At 38.8% G+C, this 20,523-nt stretch overlaps 4 protein-coding genes across 4 annotated transcripts; 2 read left to right on the top strand and 2 right to left on the bottom strand.

Annotated features, from left to right (window-relative positions):
• Positions 1-1,627: 1,627 nt before the first annotated feature.
• sycp3 (synaptonemal complex protein 3) lies at positions 1,628-4,331 on the top strand. The gene is made up of 8 exons (XM_074678542.1): positions 1,628-1,802; positions 1,900-1,984; positions 2,088-2,122; positions 2,520-2,637; positions 3,005-3,104; positions 3,554-3,652; positions 3,840-3,944; positions 4,028-4,331. Exons 1-8 carry the CDS (start codon positions 1,682-1,684, stop codon positions 4,079-4,081), a joined length of 717 nt encoding a protein of 238 aa, XP_074534643.1. The 5' UTR covers positions 1,628-1,681; the 3' UTR covers positions 4,082-4,331.
• Positions 4,332-4,576: 245 nt separating this feature from the next.
• On the bottom strand, positions 4,577-9,530 carry LOC141797114 (uncharacterized). The gene is made up of 4 exons (XM_074678541.1): positions 9,225-9,530; positions 8,506-8,599; positions 8,282-8,369; positions 4,577-6,886 (listed from the first exon to the last, which is right to left on the bottom strand). The coding sequence occupies exons 1-4, from the start codon at positions 9,268-9,270 to the stop codon at positions 5,903-5,905; spliced, it is 1,212 nt and encodes a 403-aa protein (XP_074534642.1). The 5' UTR covers positions 9,271-9,530; the 3' UTR covers positions 4,577-5,902.
• A 975-nt stretch (positions 9,531-10,505) lies between these two features.
• kcnj11l (potassium inwardly rectifying channel subfamily J member 11, like) lies at positions 10,506-15,013 on the top strand. Its single transcript, XM_074677858.1, has 6 exons — positions 10,506-10,664; positions 11,513-11,675; positions 11,914-12,153; positions 12,230-12,499; positions 12,624-12,831; positions 13,935-15,013. Exons 2-6 carry the CDS (start codon positions 11,517-11,519, stop codon positions 14,357-14,359), a joined length of 1,302 nt encoding a protein of 433 aa, XP_074533959.1. The 5' UTR covers positions 10,506-10,664; positions 11,513-11,516; the 3' UTR covers positions 14,360-15,013.
• Positions 15,014-16,037: 1,024 nt separating this feature from the next.
• cd59b (CD59 molecule (CD59 blood group) b) lies at positions 16,038-20,265 on the bottom strand. Its single transcript, XM_074677859.1, has 3 exons — positions 19,866-20,265; positions 18,400-18,501; positions 16,038-16,439 (listed from the first exon to the last, which is right to left on the bottom strand). The coding sequence occupies exons 1-3, from the start codon at positions 19,915-19,917 to the stop codon at positions 16,240-16,242; spliced, it is 354 nt and encodes a 117-aa protein (XP_074533960.1). The 5' UTR covers positions 19,918-20,265; the 3' UTR covers positions 16,038-16,239.
• Positions 20,266-20,523: the final 258 nt, after the last annotated feature.

Here is a 20,523-nt window from a genome sequence, read left to right as displayed (position 1 = left end):
ACCTGATAAAACATTTTGAAGTGGTCTGAACTCACTCCTTTGTTTCATTATCTTCTGGTACGACTTCTTGTGAGGTGTAGAAACATTTATGCATCTATTTGTGACTCACATAGCCTCTCCTCTTTCTTGTCTTCAAACCATAACCCTTTTTTTGTGTAGTGATATTCTTTTTGCTTTTGAATGTTGGTCAAAGTTTCTTAATCTTGCCTCTGAAATTTTTCAAGAAACTCAAGTCATGAATCCAAAATTAACTAATGTTTTTTTTAAATACATTACTGAATACATTTTTTATTGCAAAAAGAACATGTTAAAATCGGCGTCTTAGAAGTTACCGAGAACATCTCAGGCATCGAGCATCTTGGATGTGAGAACATTGTGCTCCTCCTTTAAATAATTTAAATGTGCTGGAAATAATTTAGAAGTTTGGATGGAACAAAAAGTGTGGAGGTGTCAGTTTGGTTTCTGTGTCATAATAGCATTTTTCCAGAACCAAAGGAGGAATTTAAGTGGAAAATAGCAGATTGATCCACAATAGAAATGACTATTATTTATTTCCATGCAAAAAATGCATTGTAAAGTGAGGCTGTCAGATACTTTGATCCGATACTCCAAAGGACACATTTTGAAATCCAAGTTGATGATAATACTTTTAGAAAAGTCTCTTTTTTTCCCCACGAAACCCAGTTTGACTGAGCAGAACAATTTTAAAATTGTTTCAAGTAGAATTGTGAACTGAAAACAAGCAAATACAGATAACAATATGAAACAGAACAGTACAGTGAAAGCCCAAAATTTTTACAGGATACCCATTTTGATGACCATCTTAAAATTAAAAGACCAGATAAGAAAAGATAATAAATAGTGCTTTTGTACAAAACCGAATTTGAATGATCTAGAAATTACCGTCACTTTTGAATAACATGCAAAACTAGCAAGAACTTAAACTTGTACAGAAATTTTAACACCCCCCCCCCCCCCCCAAAAAAAAAAAATAAAATAAAAAAATAAAATAAAAATAAATAAATAAATAAATAAAAATACAATACAATAAATAAATAAATAAATAAAATGCAAAATAAAAATAAATGAATAAAATAATGATAATAATAATCCCAGTGGACATGGTAAAAACAAATAATCAGAATTTAGTTTTACTTTTAGATGCTTGGATGATTATTTGAAATTCCCTCCTGAAATTAAGGAAATATATTTAAAGGTAAATTTATACAAATCTTTAGTTGCTGGTTCATGTACATAGTAAAATCTTTAGTATAGATAATGAGTTTTACTCGTTTTTTCTTAAGTTTCGGGTCTGAATCATGATGTAAAAAGTCTGTGGTGCTCCTTTAATGCAAACTACAGTTTGGTTTTGGCGGGAATCTGGAGGAATAAGACGGCGCTAGCATAGTTTAATTAGCTCTGCTGTGGGTGATTTGACAAATTTAGTTGAGTTTAGCTTCTTTGAAGCGTGCCAAGTTGAAGAATTGAGACTATTTTCCCTTATTTGACCGATAATTCGTCGAGTGAATTAGTTCCTGTCCTTTGTTTAAGCGATTGTTAATTCAACTTCGTCTGTTAGCAGCTAGCTGTGGAGCATTAGCCTTGTGTGTGCTGCCCTGTAAATTAAAGTCAAAAGGAAATACTTTTCATTTAATCTGTTTGAGTAGACTTGGTTGGAAGAATGGCATCAGCAAGAAAACAAATGAAGAAAAAGCAGCCTGAGGAGAAATTAGATACAGTTTTTGATTTTAATGGAGATGAAAAGAAAGAGATGAGTGGTTCAGAGGATGAAGTTAGAGGAGGTAAGTCAAGCTAACGTTAGCATAACGTGGTTTTCGCCTTTCTAAGAGTTTAAATAAAGAAATCAAACTTTAATATGTCTTAATTTTCTTATATAAGATGAAACCCCAATAGTAGGAGAGAAGATAGCAAAGAAGAGACCTGCAACTGACTTTGAAGAAGAGGGAGCATCATGTGGTGTTGGGTATTTCTTATTAATATCTTTCAGTCACAAATCTGCTTTTGCCAGAGAAAATAAGATGATTTTTTCTATTCATTATTTGGTGTTTTCTTTTCAACGCTTTCAGTAATGAGGTCCAATCTATGTTGGAGAGATTTGGAGGTAAGTAAGCTTTGAATATGTGATCTTTTTTTTTTTGGTCCTGGTGCCCATGTACTGTGCTGATAGATACAGAAAAGTCAGACTCTTTGAAATTTAGTTCAGATTACAAGTTACTACACTTTACTTTTGATAGTCATTTGTTGTTTGATATCATAACATCATACTGATTATGACGGAATAACAATAGATATATTAAGCAGTATTAGAAGTAAAAGTGATAAGCCCAGTTTCTCTCAAGGAAGGTTTTCAAGTAGGTTGTAGCCACCTCTGTCCTCCTGGTCTGAGACTGGGACACAAGGTTCCCTTTTAACATGGAAATTATCAGATGATATGCAATATTCACATTTAGCAACACATAGTCAGCTATAACATGCAGGATGTTTGTGTTTGATTCCAGCTGATATCAGTAAAGTGATGCAGGCCAAGAAAAAACGTCTTGAGTCTCTGACGAAGAACTACATGAAGGGAAGCCAGCACAAACTGGAGCAACTGTGGAACACCTACCACACCCAGAGGTTAGATTTCCTCAGAGACGGCCTGCTGACGTTTCTTTCTCCGGTCTCAGATTGAGTACAAGTTAATTCAAAAGAATGTAATGAGAAAGGTAAGAAAAGTTTAGCAGCGCAATCTGAAACGAAGGTGATCAAAGGAGGGCATCAACAAATTACTTGCTACTATTAAAAGATTTATAAAGGCGTTCCATCTCCACCTTCTACAACATTTTAGTAATGGTGAAATTAAAGTACAATCATATTGCACTTCATTTTGCAAAAATTCTTTCTTCAGTCTGTCTTTCCACTTGGTGATCCTCCTACATTTACTGAAGTAAGTGATTTGAAACTTCGAATCAGCTTTGTTTAAAATGTTTGTGTTTGTGTTCAGACAGAAGATGACTCAGCAGTACTCCCAGCAGGTATCCACCGCTCTGCAGCAGTGGGAGACTGAAGCCCAGCGAGCCGAGGAGCAGGAGGAGAAATTCAACGTTTGTTGAGATTGATACAATCTTCTTACATTTGGTTTTGTGTGGAAGTTCGTCTCTTAAGCTAATAAGACTAACTTCTGATAGTGTCCAGGGTGAGCTGCATATGTGAAATAGCCAGAGTTTTTACCAAACTTGTTCCAGACTTGCCTTGATAAAATGTCCACAAGAAGTCAGGGTTAGCTAAAATGACAACACAGCAGAAAATATTTTAGAAAATTCACCACAAACCCACAGGCAGGGATGATGAAATTGAGTCATTGGTGGAAATTTGGAAGATCAAGGCACGACAGGTTGTGTAAAAAACATCCAAAGCACATGTGGAAAAGCAACTTTGGAAAAATAAAGTCTAATTGTCTTTTGCACTCTAGCACTTCGAGATGGATGAAATGTAAAGTGTCTATTTTTATTATTATATTAGTAAGGTCACTATCAGTGTTTCTTCTGTCTAGAATCTGTTCAGACAGCAGCAGAAGATCCTGCAGCAGGCTCGAGTGGTGCAGAACCAGAAGCTGAAGACTGTCAGACAGCTGTACGAGCAGTTTGTGAAGGTAAGGCCTTTGAAACATGTCTCCATACATGATGTTGTTTTCTGTGACTCCTTCAGTGACAAATGATCAATTTTTTCAGCAGTTTAAAATCTGATGCAGGTCTCAAACTGCCTTAGATAGTCTTCCTAAAATGTGGAATACAGAAAAGAAAATCCAGTAATTAAAGTCCATTCTGCATTTTCTCTAGAATATGGAGGAGATGGAGAAGAGCCACAATGCTTTCCTGCAGGGAGCGCAACAAGAGCTGAAGAAAGAGATGGCCACCCTGCAGAAAAAGATCCTCATGGACACGGTGAGCAGAGTCGTAGAATATATTGGAAAAAACACAAGTCTTATAGATTCATTTATGACTAACATGAGCCGATGTTTCTACAGCAACAGCAGGAGATGGCTACAGTCCGTAAGTCCCTGCAGTCCATGCTGTTCTAGCTGACCTCCTGGTTAAAGAGCTGAGAAGTGTTCTTCTGCATCGTTCTGTTGCTCACTGTCAGTTTTTTAGTGAATGTACACAAAACTTCTTCTTCTGTGGGTGTTCTTTTGCAGTTTGCAATTCAAGTATCAGACACAAACAGAGAGTGCTTAAAGACTGCAACAAAAGCTACAAAGGGTTGAACAAAAATGTCTGTTATAAATTATTTGGTTGATTTCTAAACTTGTGAAATGATCTGTATTTACTGTGAGGAAGTTGAAAACATGGTAAATAAATGAGTTTTTCTGAACCGCTCTGATGACTTTTTAAGGATCTTTTTCCTTCAGCAGCTGCTCCCCATAGTAAGACACATATGAAAAATATATGAATGGGTTTCTGATTTCCACAGATTATAAAGAAAACTTAATCAATGAATATTAATTAATGCTCCACAAGAGGCTGTGAGTTGGTTTCTCTTTTGTTTATTTACCCGAAGCATTTAAAAGAGCTTTCACCTTAAGTCTGTCACCTTAATACTTGCACAGCCATTATTTTGTTTTTGCGCTTAGCATTGAAAAAAGATACATGATGACAATGTGGGTTTTAAGTGCAGTTGTAGTTAAATCTCATACTCTTATAACGGTTTTATGTTTTTAATCTGCTAGATTAATCAGTTTGGATTTAATTTCATTGATTAAATTAAATTAAATGTTAAAATATTTTATCAAAAAAAAGTTTTGTTGCAATTTATGAGGCTTTTATAAAAGTTGATTTTGTACAGTAGAGCATGTATTTTCTTAAAAATCTAACAAATGTCTTCCTTCAGGTGTAATGTTTGCGTGCTTTGTGACACCTGTCTTCACCAGGACACTTTTAGAAAATATCGTTTAAAGCCCCATGTGAAATTTAAAAGGAGATAGGTCCATTAACTGTAAAATTAATGGACGTAGTCTCCCTGACGTCACCCGTCTGTTTCTGAAACAGACTTTTGAAGCAGATCAGCTATAGCCGCCATATTGGAAGTGGCAGGGGCTTGAAGCTATAGGGCGCTGTCAGTCACGTGAGCTGAGCTGTGCCTCTGAATGGGTGAGCTCACAATCTTAATATCTTCTTAACTATTGAATTAGAAAAAAAATTACCCCCTGTACAGTGTGAGGGGACAGTAAAATTAGCAATCCAGACAGGGGATGATTTTTGAACTAGGCTGTAACAGTTTTTTCTTGGCTTGGTGCGTATGTGACTTCCAGTACTTCCGGAGCCAGCCTCAAGCAGACACTGGAGAAACAGCAGATTTTAGCACTACCACATTTTCTCATATTCTTAGATCAGAGGTTGCGACTAAAAATATCTAGGTCTAGAATTTCATACACTACAAGCACTGCTGGAATTTTGACCTGACTTTTTTTACCTTTCTGGACCTTGGAAGTTGGTGAGGTTGTGCTTGTATCCTTCACTCTGCCTCCAAATGAAGACACTGAATAAAGAAATAGGTCACGTTTTCTTTGTGCATATTTTTAGGCACAGATTGTCTGACCAATCAGATCCCTGGCAGCTTTCACATAAAGGTAGCAGGAGCATCATTTCAGTATCAATAAATCAGCTCTGCTCCTTTCCCGGCAGTAACTTTATTGGGAACAGAATCAGTGAGAACATTGTGATGCTTCTATAACTCAGTTATAGAAAGTTCCTACATTCATGATGAGAGTTTACAGGATGTCACAGAGCAGGTGTTCAGATCCAGAGGAAGATTAAGAAACCAAAACTTTGAATCTTCCTCTTTCGCTCCACACCAAAAGTCACGCTGTGTTGATGAAGCTGAGGTTTTTCACCCAGTCTTTCCCTCACAGCTTTTCAACCAACCTCTGGAATAAAGACACCAGTCTCTGTCTGGTTTCCTGCTGCTCAGGATCTGGATCTGCAGCGTTCAGACTCTGGTAGAACCTGGTCTGAAGCACCACTTCTTTTTCTGTCATCTCAACAGGATGTCCGTCCCTCTCCCTCCTCCACAGAGCTCTTTCTCTTTCTAAATCCTCTCGGGCTCTTTCTACAAACACGCGGTCTCTCTCTAGAAACGCTCTGTCCCTGTCCAGAAACGCCCGGTCCCGATCCAGAACCATGCGGTCTCTCTCCAAAAGTGCTTGGTCTCTTTCTAGAGCAGCTCTGTCCCTCTCTATAGCAGCTCGTTCTCTGTCCAGACTGGTTCTGTCTTTCTCCAGCGAGGTCATGTCCCTCCTCAGGAGCTCCCGGTCTCTCTCCAGAGCGATGAGCTCTTTGTCGAACTCGGCCTGCTCTTGCTCCAGAGCCTGCCTCTCTCTCTGCAGCTCCACCAGCTTCCTGTCTGCCTCCCCCACCTCCCTGACCTTGTCTTTGGAGGTGGCTGCAGGCGTCTTGCTCGTCTCTATGACATAATCTGGCAGTAAAGTGGCGTAGATCACAGCAGGCTGGTTGTTCATCCCAGGCTGACTCAGCGGTTTGTGCTGAGGGTTTATCATCTGTGCTGTCTCTCCTGGGGCTGGAGGAATCTTTGTACTGTTCCCTGTCTCACTTTCATTTTTCTGGTGTGTTTCAATGCCGCTCAGTTCCAAGACATCCCCGAGTGTGTCCACATCATCCTCCAGAGGTGCCATTTCAGAAAAAGGTGCTCCTATGATGAGCGGAGGCGTGGCGCCGCCAGCGTTCTCCTCATCATCATCCTGGATGATGGGCTGCACAATGTTGGCTGTCCCAGCCAGACGGCCCGTCATGGCTTCATCCATCAGCTTGAACCAGCGCCATGAGCTGGGCTGGGTCTGGTTCTCCATGCCCTCTGGAGGGTTCTTCACTGTCTGTAAAAAAAAAATAGGACACAATCTATTAAGTTTCTGAGTAAAAACTTCACTTTTATCCAACAAAGGCAATTTGAAAGTTCATTTACAGGACAGGAGCCATCTAATGGTGTGGAGAAGTATGACACCTCTTATTCTTATAAGTATCACAATGCAACAAGGAACACGGAGCACAGACTCACTTTTCTGTTTCTGTTTTTCAATGAATACATACAAGTAGACTTCGACAGATTAATCGGTCAGGCTGATTAATTGGGCCGATTATGCCTGTCACCGATTAACCAACATTGGCCAAAATGTAGCCGATTATAAAAAATTTTGCTCCACCGAGATTCTGTCACTCCTGTTTCTGTGTGTCTGTGTGTTGGGCTGCACACTGCCCTAGTGCCTGCCCCCTCAGTCCACCATTATCTAATGTAAGACTATAGAACGACGTTTTCACATGTTAGTTGCTTTTTTGTGAGATAAACAGAGATAAATGGTACTGTTAATTCACACGTCCACCATTATCTAATGTAAGACTATAGTACGGTGTTTTAATTACATGTAAGTTGCTCATTGTGTGTTTACATTTTTATTTTCTTTTATACTTACTGTGTTTACAGTTTGACTTCTTTGCTTATCATTTAGTTTACAGCTTGTTCTTATTTATCATTGGTTTACACTACAGTTCTTATGTTGACAGTTTTATCATTTAAGTTCCTCGTTTTAATTAAATAGTGTTCTGTCTCTGTCTTGAATCATATGGGTATTATAATGGTTTGTGATTTTATACAGTATATATCCTGTGTTTATCAATGAATTTATTATATATATCAGCCGATATATCAGATATTGGCCGATATATTGGTTATCGGCCTTTTTTTGCCCCCAGTATCGGTATCGGCATCGGCCCAAAAATCCCATATCGGGCTCTACATACAAGAGCAGAAATATGTCATCAAAGATTCAACTAAAGGACAGAAACTACTTAAAAATAATGCTGAATACAAATGTAAACAATACCTCGCACCTGTAGGTCTCAAGTTGAACTTAAGTTCAGCCTAAAATGGGTGGTATTATGCTTTTTCTTCTTTTAAAAAAAGTATTAAAATGTTGTTTCTCAATTCTAAACATTGACATAGTGTTGGTTGGTGAGGTAAACATGTTGGAGAAACTCAAGGATGAGACTGAGTGCTGCTCAAAATCTCAATGTTAGAAAACAACTTTTTAAAATCATGTTAGAAAACAGCTTCTTCCTCCCTGCTGATGACAAACCAAAATTAAATTGTTTAATAAAGCTATAAATGGGTATGAAGGTGCCCAAGAAGAAAACAGACATTTTTTTGTCAAACAATCATTGAGTGTTTCTCCTTTGGCTCCTCAGTACACCCTGATCTGTTGATCTGGACTCACCCTGTATCTCTCCTTCAAGTTGTCCCACTTCTTCTTCAGCTGCCTGGCTGACATCACCCCCTGGAGCCCCATCTCTCTCCGGATTGCCCTGCATGAGACACCAAAGTTCAGTCACTCTGAATCACTCTGTTAAACTATCACTCACTTATTCTATCACTCACTGTATATACTTTCTACATATTTTATTTTTTATGCATGAGTGTGTGTGTTAGTGGAGTGCTGACCTCCAGCCTCTCATGGCTGAGTGTCTCCTGCCGGTGAAGATGGCTTCATTTGTAGCTCGAAGCTGTATCATCAGTTTGGTTTCTCTGTCTGTCACTGTGGAAACACATTCATCATCATCCATCATTAAACAGGTGCAAAACAGGGAGAAAAATAAAATGAGACATGCTAGAGGCAAAACAAAAACATGACATACAAAGGTTCCTTTCAGGTATTTTCAAAATCTGTACAAATGAAGAGTACAGGGTGTTGAAAGAAAACTTAAAACTTTATTTTGCTGGAGTTTATAAGAAAAATGTCAGAAAGAAATAACCTTAAAAACGTATACTGTAATAAAAGTCATAAAAGATGGTATTCTCAGTAGATAAAGCTTTGAATGCAGGACTTGAAAATGTTATCAAAACATTGTTAAAGAGTGTTATTATTCAGTTCTTTACGCAAACTAACATCCACCTGTCCCTAGCGGAATTAAATGTTTTATCCTCTGATAACTGTCATCATATATGTGTCTTAGACGGTCAAAATCTTCCAAGTGTCATTACAGTGAATATTAACGTTTAACTGTAAAACTACGAACTGCAGTGCCTGCATGTATAGCTTCTCCATTTACGAGCCACAACAGCAGCGTCACAGATATATCCTCAGTATAGCTGTGAGTCTGCGTGTGAATAAAATGTCAAGTGTTTAAATTTAAGCTTAAACAATCTCTAAATAACATTACTTTTGTACGTGTTCTCCATTTCTCGCGGTTGTCTTGTATCCTCCATAAGAAAAATCCAAACATCCAAAACGTCTGGTGTTTCGTTCAAACGGGCGACCCTGATATCCGACGACCAACGGTCAGTGGTTATCGCGGGAACCAGCGGCTAAAACACGGGAACAAAATCCATACTCGTTATTTTCTGTTTCGTAATGTGAGAATATGCTCATCAGGCATATTTGTGATAAAAACCTATTTACTGTGAGGGACACATTCGGTTTACAGTCGCAGGGAAATAGGGTCACACTTTCAGCCGAAACACCGTATGTGACCGGAAGAGAACGCGCTCTTTTTCTTCTTCTAAAGAAACTCAGCAGTCTTAAAACACCCCTAATACTTTTCTGCCATCTACAGGCTGATTCATTTTTACAAGCTGCCTTGAGGGTGAGTCAAATTTATATGGAACTATTATTGTAGCAAAAATAGCACAAAACAAAAATACCATTATTGTAAAAGTATGTTTTAATGAATAGTTTTAACTATTTTTCTCTAATTTGAAGTAACTTTTATTCAGCTACCTCATCATGTATTTGTTTCTCAAGCAATTCATGAAGTTTTCATTTGTTTTACTTAAGACGTGTGGGAAAAATAGGTATATAATATCCTACTGACCAGAAATAAACATTAACTATTAGAACAAAACGTGTAGATTTTATAAAATATCTTCCCTTGATTTTTTTTTTTTTTGTAACAGTCTTTTGAAAAACAGTTCCACGTACAGGAAAATTAAACTGTACTTTATCGCCCTCTGTTGGTAGTATGAAGCCACTGCATGTTGAACCTGCTCAGCATCCAGCAGCAGCGCAATCAAGCTCAGCATCCGTAGTAAATCATAAAGGAAAAGAGAGAGTTATTTCAAAGTAAAAGAAAGTTAGCAACATAAAATGCTAAGATATGGTTTGTAGGATAAGCTCTAGCTTTGAAAGGTTTGTTTATTTCTTGGATCGTTTTTTAGTGATCTTTCCTTTATATCAGTTTTTAAATTACACATTTGTCTTTTATGTTGCATTGGATTGATAATGACTCAATAGCACACAAAATTTAAGATTGTTGCAGAATGCCTGTCTTTGTGTGATAATTTATATCCTGTACTTTTATATTTTTTTCTCTGTACTTTTTACTCGAGAGTTCTTCTTCCTTTTTTTTTTTTTTTTTTTTTTTTAAGGATTTTTTCCCCCCTGATTTGAGCACCTTCGATTCCTATATTTTATTTTGAAAGTAATGACCGGAAGTTATACATTTACACCTGCTGCACGTTGACTCCGGCGCTGCTGTTATTTGAAGGAGCTGATGGGTAATCGATGGAGGCCGTGTTTTGGATCACGTCGGCATAAATAAACTCATCTGCTACAACAAAAATATTGGATTATTTTCGGAGCTGAGGTGTTTCCACCTGAACAGGTAAAATGTCCGTTTATCACCTGTGTTTACACACACGGGCTGAGGGAGTTATCGCCTGTGTATCCAAGGATGCAGCTGATGTTGACAGCTCTGAGTAAACAACGCAGATATTAAAACAGCGATGTTTCTGGTTGTTTATCTAAATGTGTAATAAAAGACTCTCAACGATATTATTATTTTGAAAATATCCTCAGTGTCATCATTTCCGCGTTTTAGATGATAGAATATAATTACATTGATGTTTGCTAACAGAAAGAGAGCTTTCCATTAGATGCACTTGTAGCAGCCTCGAAAGATTCAGCAGAAACACCACAATGTAGAAATCCTATCTCAAAATACGTTTTTAGCTCAAGCAAAACCATACCCCAAGCTCAGTATATTAGAGAAAACATCCAATATTTGTTTTAGTTGCCACAAGTTTACTAGACTTGCATAGTGACTGTCTGTAAAATATGGATGACATGCCTCTATCGTCCTTATTGTAAGAAGTGAAGCCAAAATACCCAACAATAGGCACAGACATGATGCACTGGTGATGCGTATTGAGTGTTGATGTCCTGCTACATCCGTTGGTCAGAAAAGCTTTGAAGATAAAGAAAATATTATTTATTGGTTGCTTACATCAAAAGTTTACCATTAACTATTGTAGTAAGGGATTGTATTTACATACACCTACTCTGTTTGAGCATCTTATACGTAACCTTTCAATTTCACAATTTTCACAATTGAATTGTGCCTGTCATAAAAATACAAAAAACAAAACAAAAAAAACCCTGTAGCAGCATTTTTGGCATTCATGTTGCAGTAAATCAAATTTAATCTCACAAAGTGTCTGTGTGTGTGTGCAGCATCATGTTAGCCAGGAAAGGTCTCCTACCAGATGGTTTCCTGCTGACCCGTCTGGCAGAGGACCAAAATCAACGGAACCGGAGCCGCTCAAGACTCCAGAGAGCCCGCTTCATCACAAAGACTGGATCCTGTAACGTGGCCCACAAGAACATCAGAGAGCAGGTACACCAACCACACACAACACACCTGTCTCTGGGTTTCATGTTACGCTCTTTTCATTTTTGTCCTCGACCTGAAAATTCAGTCGACCATGAAGATTTGCAGCTGGAGCCAAAATATTTCTGCCTGTGCTCAGGATTATGAAAGATGTTCATGCAGGGTGTAAAATCAAAGATGCGGATAAACTGACACTTTGCTCAAGCTTTTCTAGACTAACTTTGCTCTTCTTCGTTGGTGTCAGGGTCGCTTCCTGCAGGATGTTTTCACCACCATGGTGGACTTAAAGTGGCAGCACTCCTTCCTCATCTTCACCTCAGCCTTCCTCTGCTCCTGGATGCTCTTCGCTATGATCTGGTGGCTCCTGGCTTTCGCTCATGGTGACCTGGAGCCCCGAGACCCTAACGGCGAACCAGGCCCTGTCCCCTGCGTCACCGCCATCCACTCTTTCACCTCAGCTTTTTTATTTTCCATTGAAGTCCAGGTGAGTTAGTCTCCTGTAGGGATCCAGGTTCTGCTTTTTGTGGTTTCATTGGCTGTGAGCGCTGTGTCTGCTGCAGGTGACCATCGGGTTTGGGGGACGGATGGTGACGGAGGAGTGTCCTCTGGCGATCACCGTGTTAATCGTCCAGAACATCGTGGGGTTGATAATAAACGCTGTGATGCTTGGCTGTGTGTTCATGAAGACAGCGCAGGCAAACCGAAGAGCAGAGACACTCATCTTCTCTAGAAATGCTGTCATCGCTCCTCGAAACGGGCGCCCGACTTTCATGTTCAGAGTGGGAGACCTGAGGAAGAGTATGATCATCTCTGCCACCATCCAGCTGCAGGTCAGGAGGGTTTACATATTTATCTGTAACTGTCAACCAAATGCTCAAAGACAAAGTCCATTAGCTCCATAAATCTGAGGCTGTTTAATGACACTGATGCTAACACTCTTTGATCTCCCTCCAGGTCATTCGGCGGACGGTGACAGCGGAGGGCGAAGTGATCCCAGTGTGTCAGCTGGACATCCAGGTGGAGAATCCTCTGAGGAGTAACGGCATCTTCCTGGTTTCTCCTCTGATCATCAGCCACACCATGGAGAGGGGGAGTCCTCTGTATGAGCTTTCTGCACAATCACTGGCCACAGAAGACCTCGAGATCATTGTCGTCCTGGAAGGTCAGGAACCCTGCAGAGGAGGGCCTGGGTATTTAAAAGCAATCTGATGAGAGCAGGATTATGATAAAATTTAATCCAGGAGGGGGCAGGATTCAGTTTGGATTACTGGAACAGAAAGGAAACTTAAAATGACCAAATAATGCAGTATTCTCACCAAGTAGTTCATACTGTATAAACTTTTAATGCTTTGCTTAAAGTGATACTCCGGGATGGAACAAGTTGGGTCCTATCACAAGGTTTAGGGCAGAAATTACCCCTACAGCAGTGATTTTGTGCAGCAGAAGCCCAGGGTGCACGCACCAAACACCCCCTCCCTGCTCCTCTGCAGGTTTCCTCTGCACTCAGACGGGGCCATATTTTACATGACCCAATTCACAAATAAACAGACTCCCACCGAAAAAATCTGATATCGATCTGCATTCACGCTTTATTTAGAGAATTTTCAGCGCGTTACTTTCACACAAAAACACCGCTAAATAAGGCTCTAGTTCTCATCATGTTGTAAAACGGCGCTACCTCCACTGCAGAGCCACAGCTGGCTACAAGGCGCTCGCCGCTTAGTGTAACAGTCTGCGTGCGGCGTGCCAGATATAAACAAATGCGACGAAGAGACACGATGAGAACTAGAGCCTTCTTTAGTGGTGTTTTTGTGTGAAAGTAACACGCTGAAAATTCTCTAAATAAAGCGTGAATGCAGACCGATATCTGATTTATTCGGCGGGAGTCCGTTTATTTGCGTTTTTGGCGAAGTAAAATATGGCCCCGTCTGAGTGCAGAGGAAACCGGCTGACGAGCAGGGAGGGGGTGTTTGGTGCGTGCGCCCTGGGCTTCTGCTTCCTTAAAATGTTTCATCACCACAGGACTAAAAGGAGAACTTTTGCAAAATCCTGGAAAAACCTTTTCACCCCTTTAACCAACTTTCTTGGGGTTCAGAGAAACTTAAACAAAATATAGGGAAACTTTTGTGGAAAGATCCTGAGAGCGTTTTTTTTCTAAACTACAGAAACTTTTGCAACAAGACAGAAAACAAAGAAATCTACCTAAATTAAGACTAGTGTAGACAGAATGTCTAATGTGACTGGAATGTTTTCTTTTTTTCTAAGGTGTGGTTGAAACCACAGGGATCACCATGCAGGCTCGAACCTCCTACACCCCTGAGGAGATCCTGTGGGGGAGGCGCTTTGTCTCCATCATAACAGAAGAGGATGGGCGTTACTGCGTCGACTACTCCAAGTTCGGAAACACAGTTCCTGTCAGGATGCCGTCCCTCAGTGCGAAGGAGCTGGACCAGACCAGAGGGGTTCAGGAGGGAAGCTCTGATGGCAGCCTGCAGGGCTGGGGACTGGTCCGAGCTGGCAGGGGGGGCTTCCGCAGAGGAGGCCGGACCTGCGATAGCTCCGCCCCTCAGCCTTGGTACGCCCAAACAGAGAAGCCAGAGGTGGAGCAGAAAGGACAGAAGAAGAAGGTGCAGCTGGAGGTGATTGGACGACAGATTGAAGAGGATGTACTGGGAGAGATGAGCGAATGAAAACAGGAAACACTCCTCTTTTACTGGGTCGTATATGGAAAATACCATTTTATTTAAAGGGAATCAACTAAACTGAAGTTATAGTGAGAGTTTTATGAAAAGCGTAAGAACAGAGCTTCATCACATCACTGAGCTTAGGTAAGGCTAAGCTAAAGTTAAAGAAGTTATCTTTCTCCGTCCCTGTGCTTATGAGAGATCATTTCTAAGCAGGTATTGAATCCTGCACCTTGAAAACCACTGGCTACAGATAAAGAAGACAAGCCAAGGTGTTCAACAAGGATGTCAGCAATATGTAGTTTTGGATTTTTTCACCACCAACTTAACTGTGTGCTTGTTAGGATGCATACCAGCAGATTTTAGTGATTAGGATTTTAAATCTGCTCAGATTTATTTTTCAGTTTGAGACACAGTTCACTTTGTAATAAAAACCTTCCTTTGCCTTCTACCACAAATCAAACCCCAGCCTCATAAAACCCAGAGTTTACAGAATTATTATACTGTACAAAAGTCATGTAAAGCCTCGTGTTTTATTGTCAACTGAATCATACGAACACCCGTATTTATTTGAGTCCATTGGAGCATTTAGAAAATAATCATCCTGTATTACAGTCACTGTAAAGTGTTATCTATGTTAAATAAATCTATTTTTTTGTATTTTGTCTCTTGCAGTGTCTATTTTTTTTGTCACAGCACTCTGTGTTGAAAGCAGTTAAAGTTTTGGATAAGTTCACCTCTCCTCATCACCGCTTACTTAAAATCAAGATATCATCTTTTTGAGCTGTTCTGGCAGAGATCCATACATAGGAGAAATTATTAAACTTCTTTATTTAAGGGTGGCCTTTCCAGATCTAGAGCTGGTTATAATGAGAATACACTCTTCATTTTATTTATCTCATCTGCCTTTTTTAACCTCTTAAGACCCAAGATAAGTAAGACCCAATATGTATAATAACTAAACTTGGTCTTTGTACAGGACGTTTGATTTTTTGTGTTATGAGTTCTCTATTAGGTGTTTGTTATTAGTGTTATTGAACTTGAATATGTTTTTTTTTTTATCACTAAAATGGGTTTAATGTTGTGATTTCACCAAAAGATGACATGGGCAGTGTCCCTAAATGCGGCCAATAGGTAAAAGTTTAAGAAAATTAACTATCATGGGTCTGAGAGGCAGAAATGTAACATCCACATATGTGGACGCTGGGTCTTAAAAGGTTAAATTTTAGTAAACAAAAGTTAATTTGAAGCACAGAAAGTAATTTAGTACAGACCAAACAGCCAAAACTAAGGAAAAAAGAAGTGGTGCAGAGCCTCTTAAAAATTGAGGTAACTGCTGCCAGGACAAATGGCCAAATGACTCTAAATGGGACCTTAACTTACTATATTTATATCATTCTGTACTAAAGCAGGGTTGAAACTTAAGATTGAGACCATAAATTTGTAGACAAAATGTTTACTGAGGGAAATAAATCAGCTCAGAAAGACAAACATTTTCTGAGACTTCTATAATCGTCACTTCTCTCCTAGCCAAGATTTCACTTTCGCTCAAAATGAAAGATTGATAGCAGTAAAAGAATTTTATAAGAGCTAAAGTGAGGTTAAAAAAAATGTAAGAAAACAAAACTTATAAGAGTGTTATAAATCAAAGAAAATGTAAACTTCACACTAAAACACCACAAAACCAAAGTTTGACTTGTTTTCTTGTTTTTTATTGTTAAAAGTATGTGAAAAGTATGAAATTGAAAATTAGTGGACTATGTGAAAAAAGTCATTCTTTGATACATGAGACCTGAGAACCTGTAAGGGCCAACAACAATTCTGATAACCTCTTGGTTTAGTTCATGTTAACAGAAATAGTAATCTCCTGTAGTTAATGGTTCCTTTCAGGCCAAGCACCACCAGCTGGTCAGCAAGGACACCATCAAGGCCAGCATGGACGTTGCCGTGGTAACAGCATTGCTGGAGTTGCAGAGGTTGCTGCTGCAGCAGCGGTACGTGAAGCCTTCGATGGCAGGGAACATCTGAGAGAGACGGGAGTTGTCACAGTCTGTGTACCTGATACACTGACGGATAGTTTTCCCACCTGGACACATAATTGACAACCACACAAAGAAAAATTACAGGTAAATCCTTAAACCATCTGGGAAAAGACACTGTTATTAAATGATTACTCCTAAAATAAGCCTGGGAGATTTGATGACTTCATTTTGATGCTTAATTTTTGGTGCCACATTTCTATTTTCTGTTTTACTTCCAAACTATTTTATTTTGAAAGGACACAAAATGTACTTCCTCTAGATGTTAAAGTTACAGAAGCTGAAAGGATGATGAACACTGAAAAAAAGTATCCTCTATTCTGTTGAATGTTAATAACTGGTGTTACATTTTTAAAATTAACTTTTAGTAACTGAGTTTTTTCATGTTCTGATTTTACTTCTCCTGACTTCACTGCAGAGACTCAGCACTGGAGCAGCAAATATCTACCCTGAGGTGGGAACATCCAGTGATGTGTTGCTCACAACAACCTGGCTCTTAGAGTTGGCTTATTGTTGGCTACGTGAATGTCATGAGATTTTTCTTGGTTTAATTTAAGTCAAATTCCCTTTTATTTCCTTTCAACAAAGAGAAATTAGTTTCTACAATACAATGCTGTTTAAAGGGGTGGAAATATAGTGATTGTAGGAGCGTACAGGTGCATGCTGGGGCTGGAGTTTGAGCTCAGCACTGGTGCAGGGCGGCACTGGCATTGGCAAAGCAGAGGAAGAGAGTCATATCCTGCAGCTTAAATAGGCCACCTAATTATAGGATACTTGTCATGAGATCATGAGATCATTTCTTGCTTGTTGAAACTTGTTAAATAATCTGGATCTTTAAAGAGAGTCTGAATTCCCATTGCAGGGAGCATCTACACCCAGAAAGAGGAAAAAACTGCTTATTATTGTCTCCTAATGGAATGTTTCTGTGTTTTGATCATTAAAAATAAATAAAAATCATTTATTTTTAAACAGTTACATTTTTTTAAGTATACATTATATAAATATAATGTAGCCCATGGATATTTATGGGTAAAGGAAAAATTTCCAATGCAGAAAAGAGGAAGCAGACCTTCAACATGTTTTGTTGGTAATATTAACTCAAGAGAGAGATTGTCTTTTAGTTACTCAATAACAAATGGCAAACTTAAGTCTGGCAGACAGTGATAAATTTATTTGATAACCTAAAAGAGAGCAAGTACATAACAGCAAATAATGAGTGATGTAAAATTTTTGTTTTTATCAGAAAGCAACTACATGATGACAGCACAGCACACAAGACCAAAATCTCTCACAATCACTGGTAAAATATTAATTAGCGCCCTCTGCTATCAAAAAGGGTATGAGAATTCGCTTCCTATTTTATTCATAGACTGTAAAAAAAATGGACATCCGCTTGCTCGGCTCGAAATGAGGTCTCCACAAAAACTGCTCCCCCTGGTAGCTGGTTGCAGTATAGGTTAAAAAAAAATCTGTCTTTCCAGCTATTCCAGATGGGCTGTGGTCAAACTTTAAAAAATTAATACACCTCGTAGAAATGTTTCTTAGGTCCGATTGTTGTGGTGATTTGAAGATATCATTTGGCTGTCATGTATTCAAGTCCTCTTTTTTCTGAAAAGTTTCATTTTTATTAGTTATGCGGGGTTAAAAACAAGGTTTTACGTAACATTTAATGATGATTGTCAGATGCCGTTCTTGTGTATTTTTTCCGGGGGTTGTAAAGTACGTCGAGAGGTAGAGTCAGGAAGTGATTAGACTCTCAAAAGAAAAAAAAAATATTATTGCTGCAATGGTGGCACCTGTGAGGGGGGTATTTTGGCTTCAAAGCCATACATGCTGTCCATTCTATATACAGTCTATGATTTTATTACTTTAAATCATTTAATCTGTGCTCTGAATTTCAACTGTCACACATGTTACTGCTTTATCCTTTCAGCAACAGTTGACTGAAAGCATCTCAGGTAGCTGTTCTTCTCAACATTTCAGAAATGATAATTGTTAGTGACTGACCTCTTTCACTCAGAGATATACAGGAGTCTTGGTACGTGCACTCCTCCACATTCTCACAGCGTCCCGTGTAATCTGCACACTTATAGCAGCGGAGTGCAGAACCTGAGGAAGATGAGTAAGATGAAGATACTGTTGAAAGCTCAAGATCACAAAATATAACAGTGACAGAAATTAGAATTTTTAAGGTGTTCTAGAAATTTCCTCTTCAGACCTGAAATAAAATCTGTTAAAATGTTCATATTTGGACGCAATATTGGCATAAAAAATCCTACAAACACCCAAAAAGACCTCTTGAATCTGACTGACTACAATATCTCTGGAAAAAGCTAGCTTTTTGAGAAAGCTATAGCTAGCCTTTGCTTGAACAGAAGCTAACAGAAGTTTTTGATTTTTTTGTCACTTTACATTATGTGATAGAAAAAGTATTTAAGTAATTCTTTATTTGAAAGACCAAATCAGGCATCAGCTCTGACAATTTGTTAAAAATAACAGCTTACAGGCTATAGCTGTATAGTTGCTAACCTAGCTTACAGACATTTAGCTTTACACAGGTCAGTGATGCAGTTTTTTTTAAGCTTTCAAAAAACTTTGTGTGGCTCTGTGACTACACTGTCTTTTAATCTGAGTTTGTTTGTCACCCAGAAACAGCCTAACCAAAAAGGTAAGTCACAATATTATGAGAATAAAGTTGTTTTGTTGGGTCCCTGTCATTATCTCTCAAGGACAAGAAGTTGTTGTAGCACAAAACTGCACACTTTCAGGGGAATTTTGATAGATACACCGAGTTAGTCCACATGCAAAAAAAGGGGGTTTCCTTAAAATGTTGGGGTAAGACTTGAGTCCAAGATCAGGTCTTAGTTTTGGTTATCTTAATTTTTTTAATGTCCAGAAATGTTAGCTTATTATTCTGTCAAATTAGCCTCTAACACTGCATATTAATATTTCATTTTTCCACTTTTTATACTGATATTTTCAGATGGCAAATTCCCCCCGAAATTTCCCCCCAAAATATCCTAAATATGTCATAATCCACCGGCAAGTAGTTTTTTTTTTTGAGAATTTATTCATTGCTGGAAATACAATGCAAATAAAGTGACATGTTAGCTGAAGGTGAATACTTTCTACTGACAGCTATATTTGTAATATTGAAGTATCTCATAAATACACATTATAGTTTTCATAAGAAGGTGGGATTATTTATCTGTCCATTTAAAAAAAAAAGAAGAAGTTAACTCCGGTTTTATTTTACTTAAAATCGCGTGTTTTGTTCAGGATTTTTTGTAGTGCGTATGCGTATACGCACTCAAATTTAACTGATAAATACATGATTTCTAACGCCTTACATATGCTTTATAAAACGGGGAAATGTTAAACTACATTAACTAATGTTATTTTAGAGTTAAGTCTAAATTTAACATGCTTGTGGTTGCTTTCAGAGTCCAGATGTGAAGTCGTAGTCCACTCACCGACGTGAAAAATTCCCAGGCAGAGCAGCAGCACCCAGAGGCAGCGCGTCATGTCGTCTCACAGCAGGTGAGGGTTTAAATTATGAAGGTGAAGGAATCCGTTAAACTTCCAGCAGGAGTTGTTATCCGTTCTGGTTCACTCTAACCCCGTGAAACGACGACAGCCGAGTGATAACAGCTCTTTGTTCTGGACACCACAAAGCCTCTCTGTGTATTTTCCTCCTCCCTCTAACAATCACTCAGACACCGCCTTACTGACACTCTTCCTCCAGCTGCAGGACGCTGTGTGTACACCCTGCTGCTCCTCAATTTAAAGCGCAGGCATTACCCACACTATACATCGGCTGTATAGTGAAATAAACAGTGAATCCTCAGTTCTTTTTTTTTTTTTTTTTAGCTTCCCTGCTCCCGTAGTTTTGTAGCAGTTACCCGGATTAACCTTAAAGAAACAGTCTCTACTTTGTCTACGATGATACAGTCAGTACACAGTGAAAGGGCGTAACAGCTATATGTCCCCTGCAGCTGCTGTACCTTTTCCTTTCTCCACCAAACTTTTTTATACCATTAAGACAGACATTTAGTTCATTTTTAAAAGTCTAAGCTCCTTTTTCGAGTTTTCATGAACGCACCATGAGTGGGGCAAGAGCTGGCCACACCT

Source organism: Halichoeres trimaculatus, unplaced genomic scaffold (assembly GCF_033239565.1).
Source record: "Halichoeres trimaculatus isolate MK-OKI-2021-1 unplaced genomic scaffold, fHalTri1.1 fHalTri1_scaffold_10, whole genome shotgun sequence".
NCBI classification, from domain to species: Eukaryota; Metazoa; Chordata; class Actinopteri; order Labriformes; family Labridae; genus Halichoeres; species Halichoeres trimaculatus.
The sequence above is the reverse complement of the archived record's forward strand: the minus strand, read 5'-3'. Positions and strand labels throughout refer to the sequence as shown.

Excerpts from the sequence above, each read along its gene's own strand:
- sycp3 (XM_074678542.1), top strand. The coding sequence starts at position 1,682 with ATGGCATCAGCAAGAAAACAAATGAAGAAAAAGCAGCCTGAGGAGAAA. Across the intron at positions 3,105-3,553 it reads AGCAGGAGGAGAAATTCAAC|AATCTGTTCAGACAGCAGCA; the intron begins GTTTGTTGAGAT and ends TCTTCTGTCTAG. Across the intron at positions 3,653-3,839 it reads TGTACGAGCAGTTTGTGAAG|AATATGGAGGAGATGGAGAA; the intron begins GTAAGGCCTTTG and ends CATTTTCTCTAG.
- cd59b (XM_074677859.1), bottom strand. The coding sequence starts at position 19,917 with ATGACGCGCTGCCTCTGGGTGCTGCTGCTCTGCCTGGGAATTTTTCAC. Across the intron at positions 18,502-19,865 it reads CCTGGGAATTTTTCACGTCG|GTTCTGCACTCCGCTGCTAT; the intron begins GTGAGTGGACTA and ends CATCTTCCTCAG. Across the intron at positions 16,440-18,399 it reads TATATCTCTGAGTGAAAGAG|GTGGGAAAACTATCCGTCAG; the intron begins GTCAGTCACTAA and ends TTATGTGTCCAG.
- kcnj11l (XM_074677858.1), top strand. The coding sequence starts at position 11,517 with ATGTTAGCCAGGAAAGGTCTCCTACCAGATGGTTTCCTGCTGACCCGT. Across the intron at positions 12,154-12,229 it reads TATTTTCCATTGAAGTCCAG|GTGACCATCGGGTTTGGGGG; the intron begins GTGAGTTAGTCT and ends TGTCTGCTGCAG. Across the intron at positions 12,500-12,623 it reads CTGCCACCATCCAGCTGCAG|GTCATTCGGCGGACGGTGAC; the intron begins GTCAGGAGGGTT and ends ATCTCCCTCCAG.
- LOC141797114 (XM_074678541.1), bottom strand. The coding sequence starts at position 9,270 with ATGGAGGATACAAGACAACCGCGAGAAATGGAGAACACGTACAAAA. Across the intron at positions 8,370-8,505 it reads TCAGCCATGAGAGGCTGGAG|GGCAATCCGGAGAGAGATGG; the intron begins GTCAGCACTCCA and ends TGTCTCATGCAG. Across the intron at positions 6,887-8,281 it reads ACTTGAAGGAGAGATACAGG|ACAGTGAAGAACCCTCCAGA; the intron begins GTGAGTCCAGAT and ends TTTTTTTTACAG.